The sequence below is a fragment of the Temnothorax nylanderi genome, unplaced genomic scaffold (genome assembly GCF_030848795.1).
Source record: "Temnothorax nylanderi isolate EJ_2023f unplaced genomic scaffold, tnyl_v1.0 TNYL_tig0016_pilon, whole genome shotgun sequence".
Taxonomy (NCBI): Eukaryota; Metazoa; Arthropoda; class Insecta; order Hymenoptera; family Formicidae; genus Temnothorax; species Temnothorax nylanderi.
Window position 1 is genome coordinate 1,329,474 of NW_027249078.1, and position 11,346 is coordinate 1,340,819.

Genomic DNA, 11,346 nt, shown 5'->3' on the forward strand with positions numbered 1-11,346 from the left:
TCGCAACACCGCGCCGATGGTTCAACAACAACTGCCAAGCTGCCAAGCTGCCAAGCGCTCGGACAAATGGACGGCGAAACGTCGTCTCCTCCTGCGAGCTGTTGTACTCTGTACTGCTCTGTACTGTACCTCGACACTTCTCGAACCCTCGAACCTCGAACCTCGACCCTCGACCCGTGTCCCGTGAGCGTGCGTGAGCGACAGCGTATCCCTCGGCTCCGTGCCCCCGATCGGTAGCGGCGAATTCGGCAGGGACGGCAGACAACTAGGCAAGCGGCACCGACACCGACACGACTCTCTTCGTCTTCGTCTCTTCTCTTTCAGCAAAGGCGTGAAGCGTGAAGGCCGAAGGCCGCTGCGCATGGGGCCACCCGTGACCGAGTGCAAAAGCGCACTGCGATTGACTCTGCGATAAGGACACCTCGACCGATAAATTACCCGGCGCTGGGCTAACCGCGGAACTAAGTTGTAACCACGTTCCTGCTCAGTCGATCACGCTGCGTCGATAATGGTCGCGTTCAGCAGACACAACTGTTGAGTTCGTCGTGGTTCGTCTTATCAACACTCTGCGTTGATTGGTTGGTTCTAAAAGTAAGAGCCAATCACGTTCGACTGCTACTGAGCGGCTTGGTCTGCTGAACGCGCCCATTTGCTACCCCGGTCACGTAAACACTGACTTGTATGTAAGCCGCGACCGATTTGCCCGCAATTTGAATTCTTTGTTTACTTAGTTATACTCGTTGAAAGGTCGAGAAAAGTAGAGAAAGTGTTCGAGCAGCACGGAAGAACACGTTACGAGAGAAGAGGAAGCTATCCGACAGGTAAAGAATTTACATTCTGGAATGAGATTCATCTTCACGCATAAATTTATCGCGCGTTGCAGGTAAATCGCGCTCGCCTTTCTCAGACTCTCTTTCGTCGAGGAAGTTGAATTCCCGACGCAAAAAAGGGAGGAAATGTAAATTGTCCCCGACTATTGCAGCATAGCGTACATAATTGCATCTCTTTCTTTTGCGTCAAGACGAAATAAAATATTTGCGTACAGCGTCATAAGTTGTCTGGATAGGTTGTCTAATATGCACAAACCAGCTTCTGGAGATTCTGAGAACGAACACTAAATAATTACTTAAATGATTGACTTCTTCTGTTTTGTTTTCCAATGTTCTACGAAAGTCAACTTTCTAATATAGAAATTATTGCAACAATTGATTACAATTAACATGCAGATTACACACTTGAAATTGCATTATTATTATTAATTTGTGCGTTTATTCTTTATCCATTATACATGTATTAGGCCTGTTTGTTTCAGCTGAACTTGTACAGTTCATCTTTTCTCTTTTTCTTTCCAATGTGAAAAGAAAAAAAGGAAAGATAAACAGGCCTATTGTCTCATACATGCATATAACTATTTAGTAATAATTATGCCTTTTGTATTTAAGATAATACATGTATCAAGAGATATGGTATTAAGTGTCAGACTCTTTCTATGTTAAAACATATAATGTAACATCATATAATTTGTGTTGTAGAGTTGATTACGAGAAAATGAGTGATTACGAGAAAGTTATTAATGACTGCAATAGTGCGTTAAAGAGTTGTAGCAAAGCTGTATTGTTACCAAGATGTAAAGCACTAGAAGCGTTAGAAAGATTCGAGGAGGCATATCAGGATGCAGAGATTATTGCATTAAATCCTAATGACGAAGATTTTCAACGGCTAGTGGACCACTTACGTGAAATTGTGCAAGAACGTCGTAAGGAAAAGTCACATATTAGTGCCCAGGTAAATATACGTAACTATTACAAAAGTTCGTCAACTCGCAAAACATGATAATTTAATCTAGATAAGAGAATAAAAATGAAATACATTTTTCATACTGGATGTAAGTATTAGTAAGCGTTTTTGTTTCAATATCACACATAATTAGACAAATGGATTTGAGTTTTTGTCTTTTATTATATAATTATTAATTCTTGTTCATTAATAGTCTGCACACTACGGGTAAAATTTACATCATACAAATATAATCTCATATTTAAATTTTTATTGCAGATCATTATATTTAAGTATACGCTTAATTTTGTTTTGTATTATAGGTATCAGAAATGCTGGATCTAGCATTTGACGGTAACGCAAGTGAGCCACTACGTGAAATTGCTATGAATAATTTATTTATGCTCGCTTTTTTGGAAGTCACGTGACATGTATCGTCGTGCCTCATTTGCTACGCCGGTCACGTGGCTATAAACACAGTATAACCAGAAAGGCAGCTTCTCGTCCACGTCCATCTGTGTTTACGTTTCTTCTGCGTAACAGGGAGATCGTCGAGGTTGAGGTGAGGATACGCATCGATGGGCGTTTCACTCCACGATGAGCGGCATCAGGAAAAAAGCCAATCACCTGGCGGTGTTTAAACGGCGCACCAAGGACGAGGACAATGACGAATTGTCAAGGAGCGTTATTCTAGGGGCGAGAAAGACTGGGCGATTGAATCTCTCGTCGAAGGGATTGTCCACGGGTATAATATATTTACGAGCATCCACCTGTGCATAATAAGTCATGAGCTCGACGATGGAACAATCGACTGTACTATCTATACGAATCCGACTTACGTTTACGTTCATGTGCCGCACAATTATCTGGAGCATGTTCCAGTTTTTCGTTTAGAATGTTTAGATCATACTCGGAGAGCTTGTACTCATAATTGGACAGACGTGCATGCCTGCGGTATTAGCGTACATCGAAGTATATCCATGTTATATGTTAAACGTTTATAGTTTCATCAATATACACAAATCTGTAGTTCGATATGCAGATCTTTCGTCACTTTGTTGCCTGTTAATCATCGCTTGGATGTTGCAATAAGTATTCAACAAGTGTTTATTGTTAGATTTTATTGTACTCGATATGATGCGCACGTGCATTGTGAACAAGGGTCATGTAAAGTTCTTTGGGATGTATGGAAATATCAAGATGTAAGTTTTTTTTAAAGAGTCTAAGATCCCAAAGAATCTTACACGACACAACATGGAATCTTATACATTGTGAATGAGAATGCAAAGAAGTGAGATGCGCATAGTATTTCTCTGTTATCTGTCATGTTTTTTTTTTCTTTGAATGTATAGAATATCAAAACTTGTATTTTAATATACTATTATTAGTTTAGACGATAATTGGTGTATTAAATTTGGTATCTTTTTGATATATTTATATCCTACAAATAGTTTAGCTGTAAGTCCAGTAATGTGGAAGTCAAATAAATCTGATGCCACACAATTGTGTTAATTTTTTTTAATGTATATATGTATATATATGTCTAAACACAAGTCACAAATGCAGCAAAATTCCAAATTCTATCAGCAGGAATGCTAACATTTATCTTATTTGATATCATGTGTCACTAATTATGCCTCACGATACATGCCATTTCAAAAAATTAATATATAATTATGATTTAAATGTAAATATGCTTGGTATCATACGAAAATCATTATCTTAAGTTGCTTTGCACGCTTTGCTAAAAATCCGTGTATCAGAAGTGATCGCACTCAGATGTGCTCAACGTAACGTAGAAATAGGTTCATTCGAAATATCAGGTAAGTTTAATCAAACGTTTTCAATGAATTTAATGCAACGTAGCATTGCACAGTGCGGAAAGGGCAGAATCTTGAACGTAGGAATTAACACACGTTACAGTACCTGACAGAATATGGAGTATAAACGAATTAACGGAAGAGGAATTACGTGACTTGCATTTTGAGCTTGATTATGAACCCGAGGAGGAGCGATGGTGGGAACAAGAGCCGCTGAAGATGTTAGATCTGAGCTTCAATAGTTTAACTGTAATCAATGAAAAAATACAATTTCTAACGGAACTGAGCACCTTAGACGTATGTATAAATTATTTGTCGTGCACACAGTGATTTTAAATGTGCAGTGCACTTTCAATATTTCTATATATTTTATCTAAAACATTTTTAATGTCGTTTCCAGTTGCACAACAATTTGTTAGAAGAACTACCGCCTGAGATCGGTTCTCTGCGCGAACTGAGAAAAATAAATCTATCGGATAACAAGCTACAAAATTTACCTGGTCAATTTTATATGCTGGAGGAATTATGCGAGTTATACCTAAAAAATAATCAAATAAGTTCACTTGAAGCCGAGATTGGAAATTTAGTCATGCTAACTCATTTGGTAAAAAAAAATACGTATTATTATGGATTACATGATTATGTGAAGTCAATTTTTTTAATGAAATAATTACGGGTCTTTTTAGGATATATCATATAATAGTTTAGACGAATTACCGATCGGAATGGGATACTTGGTGCGACTGGAAACATTGAATTTATGTCACAATATGATAAAAGAATTACCACCTGATGCAACAAGTATGAGATGTAAGTTTCTCTCTCTCATGCACATACGCATAACGCATTAATAATTAATACAAAAAGCGATTTATATTTGCAATATTTACTTCGTTATTCGATAATGATTATTATATTTTCTGGTAGCGTTAAAAACGTTAGACGTCAGCTTTAATCAATTGGAGACGATACCACCATTAGGTGAATTGCGAAAAGTAGAAAGAATAATGTTCCAGTCGAATAATTTGCAGGAATTTCCAGACATATCAGGTTGTTCAGCTTTAACAGTATTGCATTTGGATAACAATAACATTCCTGTATGTGTTAATAACGTATATATTTATGCTTGAGCTTATCAAGACTAAAATTTAACTTCCTGCTACAAACGCTGTTTTACTAAGACAATGATTTTTCTTTTATAGGAAATTGATCCACAACGCTTAGAAGCTGTAGGGCATCTAAAAAAGCTCACATTGCAAGGCAATAAAATTGAAGTAATACCTGAAGAAATAATCAAATTAATAAATTTGGAAGTCTTCGACTTATCGCACAATAACATATCTTTGTATGTTATATAGCTCCTCTTTCTCTTAACATGATTATTTTATATATTCAGATCGTTCGATTAACATGAATCTTCTTTACAGAATACCCTTTTGCATTGGTATATTGCCCAATTTAAAGCAATTTATAATTGAGGGAAATAATATAAAAAACGTAAGGGCAGACATAATACGATGCGGTACATCTCGCATTTTGACACACATTCGTCAGACTGTAGTCAATACAACAAGTATAAACACCAGAGAATCGTTACAACCTAGTGCCAGCAATAGTATTTATCCTGACAAGTATGCAAATGCTAATCTGTTAATTGATATGATTAATTGAGATATTTGTTTACTATATTTAAAAAATCTTTACAAAGTATTTCATGTACCTATACAATTATTTTTACAATTATAGTAATAAAGTCAAGTGTGATGTGTAATTTGTAATAATACGCAGATACGTAATGAAGAATACAAAGTTGTTCAGCTTAACTGGGCAAAATCTTCTGGAATTGCCTGAAGAAGTCTTGGAAGATGCAGCGGAAGCCTCCGTCGTAACCATTGACTTGAGCAGAAACAAGCTGTCAGGACTGCCTGATAAAATGTCGGCGATCGCTACAGTGACAGATCTAAAATTAATTTCAAATCATTTAGCAAGCTTGCCAGAATGGATTGGCGAAAAGTACAAATGTTTGCAAGTTTTAGATATAAGTAAAAATTATTTGCAATCTCTACCATCGAGCATCGGCTGCTTGAAATACTTGCGAGATATTGATCTTTCGTTTAACAGGTATTAGAAATATATGTTTGACTTTCCAACATCCTCTCTTAACATGAAAATGTACATTTATACGCTATGTATCATTCTGCAGATTTACTGAGTTACCAGAAGCTATTTATGACGTTGTATCTTTAGAAAGTTTAATTGCCAATGACAATCTAATCGTAAAAATAGATGTGCCACCTTTGGAAAAGTTAAAAAGACTAGCAGTATTAAATCTGTCAAATAACAATATCGCTCACGTACCCCCAGAACTTGGTAACTTGAAAAACCTAAGGTAATAAACATTTTATGTATTAGATATGCATCATATATTGTCGTCATATTTTAGTATAATATCATTTGTTTCCAATAGACATATAAATTGCTTGATGTTTTTATCTATAATTTCATAATTATATAAACATTCTTTTAGGAATCTATTGTTGTCTGGAAATTGTTTCAAATATCCCAGGCAAGCAATTCTAATGAAAGATACAGAGGAAATACTGAGTTATCTACGTAATCTAATACCTCAGTAACGAATAGAGAAAAATGGTTTATAAAAAAAATATCTCAGAAATGTTAACAATTTCTTATCATATATGAATGTGTTGCGCGTAAATATTATTATACATATCTACATATAAATACATTTTTACTGGTCTGTAAAGATTATATATATTATATATATAGTCTCATCCTAGATGAGACAAATCAAGTGCAAAATAATTAGAATAAGATTACTAAGCTGTGTAAATGTAAGTAGTAAATAAAGGGAAGAAAGAACGTCTGGAAGAATATATAGAAAGAGAATGAGAGTGTGTGAGAATGCAGTTAATATATATTTTGGAAATATTTAAGCTGGATAAGATTGAATTTATATATATGAATTAGAATAAATGTGAATGAAATGGAAGTTAATAAAGACCAAAGGAAATCAACGATAATTCGTGACACGCTTTGTAATATTCGACAATCTAATAAAACAATAATTTTTCTTTCCTAATAAAACAATGGACTGCTAAATCTTTATCAAGAATTTGAAAACACATTGCCAAAATGTAACTCTATTATTATATATAATATGTATATTGTAATACACATTTTATATATTTTAATATATAATTAATATATTTTGAGATGTGATGGTTCGAGATTGGTTTGTGTCAAATCTCTCACGGAGAAATGCGATCACACGAGCTTTGTATGTACATACACATCGACAGCTAACATAACCGCACTCCAACTGCACAGTGCACAGGCTGCATTGGGTTGCATTCAGCTTGTCAACTATTGAACAGTGGCCCGTACGATTCACGCATGCATACGTTTGTGTATACATCTACAGGACACCGAACGCAATCGGAATTTGACATTAGTCATGTCACGACGTACAAATCCGCGTGAAGATTGACGTTTTAACCAAACGCCGCTGGATTCGCCGACAAATTTCTCGTAGGTACACGGCCAGTTGCTTTGGTTATCCCGGGTTAGCCTGCACTGCAAATGCATTGTTCTAATATTATCGTATTTTCCTTATAATCCTTTTGCGAATGGAATATAATCGCCTCGTTCTTTTCGTCGCTGCCACTACGTCAACTACGTGATTCGTACGGTTTTCAGACATTTCTAAGAGGGTAGAATGACAGAGGCGGAGATGACACTCGAGGAGGAGCTTTCCCCGGACCTGTTCTCGGATTTCGAATTGTCGCAAAGCACGAACAACGCCGCTAATTCGGACTGTAAGAATCCACCTGCTCATTCCCTGCGCATCGCGTGTTCTATTGTCGCGTTTAATACTCAAACGTTTGGCTTCAGCGAGCTCGATGTCCGTTGGCGTTAATGAACCCGAGCCTTCCGATGACGTACCCGAGTGGAAGGGCATGAGCATGGACGAGATACGTAAGGGACTCAGCGTTTACGAATATCAAGAGCATCCGCCGATCGTCGTCTCTCCTCGTCATACAGTATTATATATGGTATGATTTTACACGAACAGAACAATGATGGTTAACTTTATATATAAATCTTGCTATGTGTATCTTGTTAGATATTCGTCTGCAATGTACTTTTTCTCTAATTAGTTACCGTTGCCTACGCATGGACCGCCAAAACCGTATCCGACGCATCAAGTAGACAAATGGAGCCAGGGCTATGTACGAATGCCGCATTCTACGCATAGTTTGTACCCGATAGAACAGGTACATACGTGTTGCCGAATAAAATGTCCAAAACCTGCAATCTTGAGGTTCTCGAATGAATCAGAAATAATTAGAAAATATCGAGGAAAATTGTCATTTACAATCCAAATGTCTAATACTGCATTTTATAATTAAGCTTTAAGTTAAAATTCTATTAACGTAAACTTTATCTAAGTATTAATTAGTTAATAAACCTATTTTTGTAATTTATTTGCCTTCTTGGAACTTTGTGAAAAGGCCTTTTTCAATTGCTTATAAAATATTGTCTAAATATTTTTATTAAATAATTAAATTCCTTGAAGAATCTATCATATTGAGATAAGGATTGAGATGGTCTATAAAAAATATGTTGATGTTTATTATTATATACTATTATATTAAGATTAAAGCTTAGTCTTTTTTATACTGGATTACGGTATGGTACAAGTAATTATTGATATTAATTAGACTTTATTTTAGAGAAGTGGAAGTCGCTGCTGCCGAAATAGATGGGAGATGATCCAGGAAGCTTTGCTGAGGAGCATTCTTTCCAGCCAACAATTAGAAGACGCTATACTTTCGTACAATCAGATATACGCACAGCGCTGGAATTTTGCAGCGCTCCATCACTTTTTCTCGGAGGTATATTCTTGGAGATGCACTGCACTTAAATTATGTTCTTTAAAAATTCTGATTAATAAGAAAATTTTGAACGCAGGTTATGGATTCGGAAGAGACAACCATGTTCTTTGAAATGTTGATGCCAAAAATAGTTCTACTGGCTCTGCAGCTTCCTGTGCTGTTAACTGGTCCGGTACCCTTGTTGAAACGACATAGCAACGGCTCCATCAGTTTAAGTCAATTACAAGTAGCTTCGCTACTGGCAAATGCATTTTTTTGTACATTTCCCAGACGCAATTCCAGTAATCCGCAATCGGAATATGCAACCTATCCATATATTAATTTTAACAGGTAAGACTCCAAGTTATTTAAATTATTTATTTAAAATTATTTGATAAAATAATTTATTTGTTATGCATTCTTCTGATCGCACATTTTAGATTGTACGCTGCTTATAACGAGAAACATAGCCAGTGTGAGTCAGTGATGGAAAAGATCAAATGTCTTCTGCATTATTTCAGGAGAGTAACAGCTAAAGGTGAGTACATCATAATTATGAACTATTTTATATAATATAGGTACTTGTGCAATTTGCCGATAATTCGCGACATAACGTAGAACTTGAGTCACATTACAATTTTTACATAGAGCAGCACCTGAAGGTATAATAACAATCGAACGACGTTATGTCCCTTTGGAAAACTGTCCAAGGTGGAATTTGCAAGACCAAAAATTGCCACCGTTACACATAACGAGTAAAGGAACCATCGAAAGTGAGGGAGCAGGACTGCTTCAAGTGGATTTTGCAAATAAGTGAGTCTGTATTATGCAATTCTGGCTTGAAAACTTTGATGAGTATTGGTTAGGACTTTAACAAACGAGATTATAAAACAAACGAACATAATAAGAAAGAGGAAAAAAGAGACGGGGGTAAAGAGATTTTTGAGATTATTACTACTTTCCTATTTAATTTTTACTAATTTTCTTTCTCATATGTGAATAGATATGTGGGTGGAGGTGTGCTAAGTTTAGGCTGCGTGCAGGAAGAAATACGGTTCGTTATATGTCCAGAACTTATGGTTACTATGTTGGTCACGGAAGAACTAGACGATACGGAGGCTCTCATCGTCAGCGGTATCGAGCGGTACAGTAAATACGAAGGGTACAGCAGCACTTTCAAATGGAAAGGCGATTTTGTAGACGAGACACCGAGGGATAACAGCGGCAGACGTATGACGTCAATCGTCGCTATTGATGCCCTTTACTTCAGGCAATCCTCGCTGCAATTCAATATGGACAACATAAATCGTGAGCTTAACAAGGTTTGTGGTCTTGACGTAAATTCCGTTACACTTAGAGTGGATTTATGTAAAATATTCATGAAATTTATATCTCAAGTCCTAAATTATCGTAAACGTGAAACAACTTCTAAATACTAAGCTTTTGTCATTTTTATTATAACTTTTATATAGATTATTACATATAATATTTTTAGCCATTTCATTGTTCAATAATATTCTCCCTAAGAAAATTCAAAGACTATTAATTACAGGCTGCAAAATATTTATTTCAACGTTATGCTTATATAACGCTGTCTTTAATTTTATCGCAATGTAATGCATTCTCTGCAGGCTTATGTTGGATTCGTCGGGTCTGATACCTATAAGAACAATCTGCCCGCCATTGCAACAGGAAACTGGGGATGTGGCGCGTTCCGCGGAAATCCGAAATTGAAAGTCTTGATACAGTTAATGGCTGCTGCAGTTGCAGGCCGATCGATGGTCTATTTTACTTTCGGAGACACGAAGCTGCGGGATGACGTGGGAGCGATGTATGCACATTTGGTTCATCACGATATTGATATAGGTACTCACATTCGCAAGTTCATCCAAAAGTATTAATATATATATATATGGAAATTATAATCGTTTTCATTCCCTATTTATACATTAATCGGGCTATTTTTTTTTCATTAACTTTTAGCACGACTTCACTCAATGCTGTCCGAGTATCGTCGAGAGTCCGCATCATCAAACGCTGATTCGGATTTTTATCGTTTCTTGTACAACAGAAGTAGGATAAAACTGTTGAGCAAGTACTTCCCGGCAAAGACTGAAAGCTCTTCGAACATCTCCGCAGAGTGTCGGAAGAAAACGCTATTTAAAAGAAACGAAACCGCGACCTTATCGAACGAAGACGTCGATAAGCGATTTACTTACTCGGCGGCTAAGGAGAAGGAAATGGCGGAGGAGGAAAAAATAATGAATTGGTTGACAAGTTGCGAGGACGATAGCAACGACAACGCTAAGTGCGATAACGAGGATGAGAAGGGTGATACGCGTGATGAAAAAAACAAGAATAATCCAAGAGAAGGAGATGATCATAACAACGACGATTTGCAAAACAATCGTCTCGCAAATAACACTATCGATGGAGAGAACATACAAATGGAAGATAAGATGTTAAACAAATTGGATAACAGTGCGAATACCTTGAATTCGGAAAAACCCGCGATTCTTATCGACGGCCAAGACACATCAAAGAAGATAAAACCCGAGTCGTCTACAGAACTGAATGACAGCGAATCCGTTAAGATCTTGAAAGACTGTGCCCCGGAATCGGATAAACAAAAGTCACTCCCGAAAAAGGGTGGCCAAAGGAAGATCTCGGACTTTTTCCAACGAATATCGTGAATTCTGAACGGCTGTTTCAAAACCAATGCCAATTAGCTTCTGCGCATTCTGCAATTATAAATATTCTGTATAATCTGTATAATTTCAAACGTTATACAAATCTCTTGAAAGTACAATGTAAATAAAATTCTGCATAAGATGAAGTTATTGAAGCACTTTAAC

General features: G+C 36.5%; 2 protein-coding genes and 1 long non-coding RNA gene across 4 annotated transcripts; 2 read left to right on the forward strand and 1 right to left on the reverse strand.

Moving 5' to 3' along the window:
- Positions 1-7: 7 nt before the first annotated feature.
- Positions 8-6,637, forward strand: LOC139768445 (leucine-rich repeat-containing protein 40). Its single transcript, XM_071698636.1, has 12 exons — positions 8-821; positions 1,533-1,785; positions 2,100-2,521; positions 3,700-3,893; positions 3,997-4,200; positions 4,283-4,406; positions 4,524-4,693; positions 4,799-4,941; positions 5,024-5,227; positions 5,385-5,717; positions 5,800-5,985; positions 6,124-6,637. Exons 3-12 carry the CDS (start codon positions 2,374-2,376, stop codon positions 6,227-6,229), a joined length of 1,812 nt encoding a protein of 603 aa, XP_071554737.1. The 5' UTR covers positions 8-821; positions 1,533-1,785; positions 2,100-2,373; the 3' UTR covers positions 6,230-6,637.
- On the reverse strand, positions 5,264-7,037 carry LOC139768470 (uncharacterized). The gene is made up of 2 exons (XR_011717365.1): positions 6,907-7,037; positions 5,264-5,556 (listed from the first exon to the last, which is right to left on the reverse strand). It is a non-coding gene; the product is annotated as an uncharacterized lncRNA (long non-coding RNA).
- Positions 6,951-11,327, forward strand: LOC139768440 (poly(ADP-ribose) glycohydrolase). 2 transcript variants are annotated; one of them, XM_071698624.1, is made up of 11 exons: positions 6,951-7,149; positions 7,314-7,432; positions 7,509-7,669; positions 7,775-7,891; positions 8,351-8,512; positions 8,589-8,842; positions 8,932-9,029; positions 9,145-9,304; positions 9,495-9,813; positions 10,123-10,357; positions 10,475-11,327. In XM_071698624.1, exons 2-11 carry the CDS (start codon positions 7,333-7,335, stop codon positions 11,182-11,184), a joined length of 2,316 nt encoding a protein of 771 aa, XP_071554725.1. In that variant the 5' UTR covers positions 6,951-7,149; positions 7,314-7,332; the 3' UTR covers positions 11,185-11,327. The 2 variants fall into 2 exon arrangements, with proteins under 2 accessions (XP_071554725.1, XP_071554724.1); XM_071698623.1 differs by having other exon boundaries at positions 6,951-7,145.
- The last annotated feature ends 19 nt before the right edge of the window (positions 11,328-11,346 follow it).

Coding starts and splice junctions, on each gene's coding strand:
- LOC139768440 (XM_071698624.1), top strand. CDS start 7,333: ATGACAGAGGCGGAGATGACACTCGAGGAGGAGCTTTCCCCGGACCTG. Junction 9,030..9,144: donor CAGGAGAGTAACAGCTAAAG/GTGAGTACATCA, acceptor TACATAGAGCAG/CACCTGAAGGTATAATAACA. Junction 9,305..9,494: donor CAAGTGGATTTTGCAAATAA/GTGAGTCTGTAT, acceptor ATATGTGAATAG/ATATGTGGGTGGAGGTGTGC.
- LOC139768445 (XM_071698636.1), top strand. CDS start 2,374: ATGAGCGGCATCAGGAAAAAAGCCAATCACCTGGCGGTGTTTAAACGG. Junction 2,522..3,699: donor GTCGAAGGGATTGTCCACGG/GTATAATATATT, acceptor CACACGTTACAG/TACCTGACAGAATATGGAGT. Junction 5,986..6,123: donor GGTAACTTGAAAAACCTAAG/GTAATAAACATT, acceptor ACATTCTTTTAG/GAATCTATTGTTGTCTGGAA.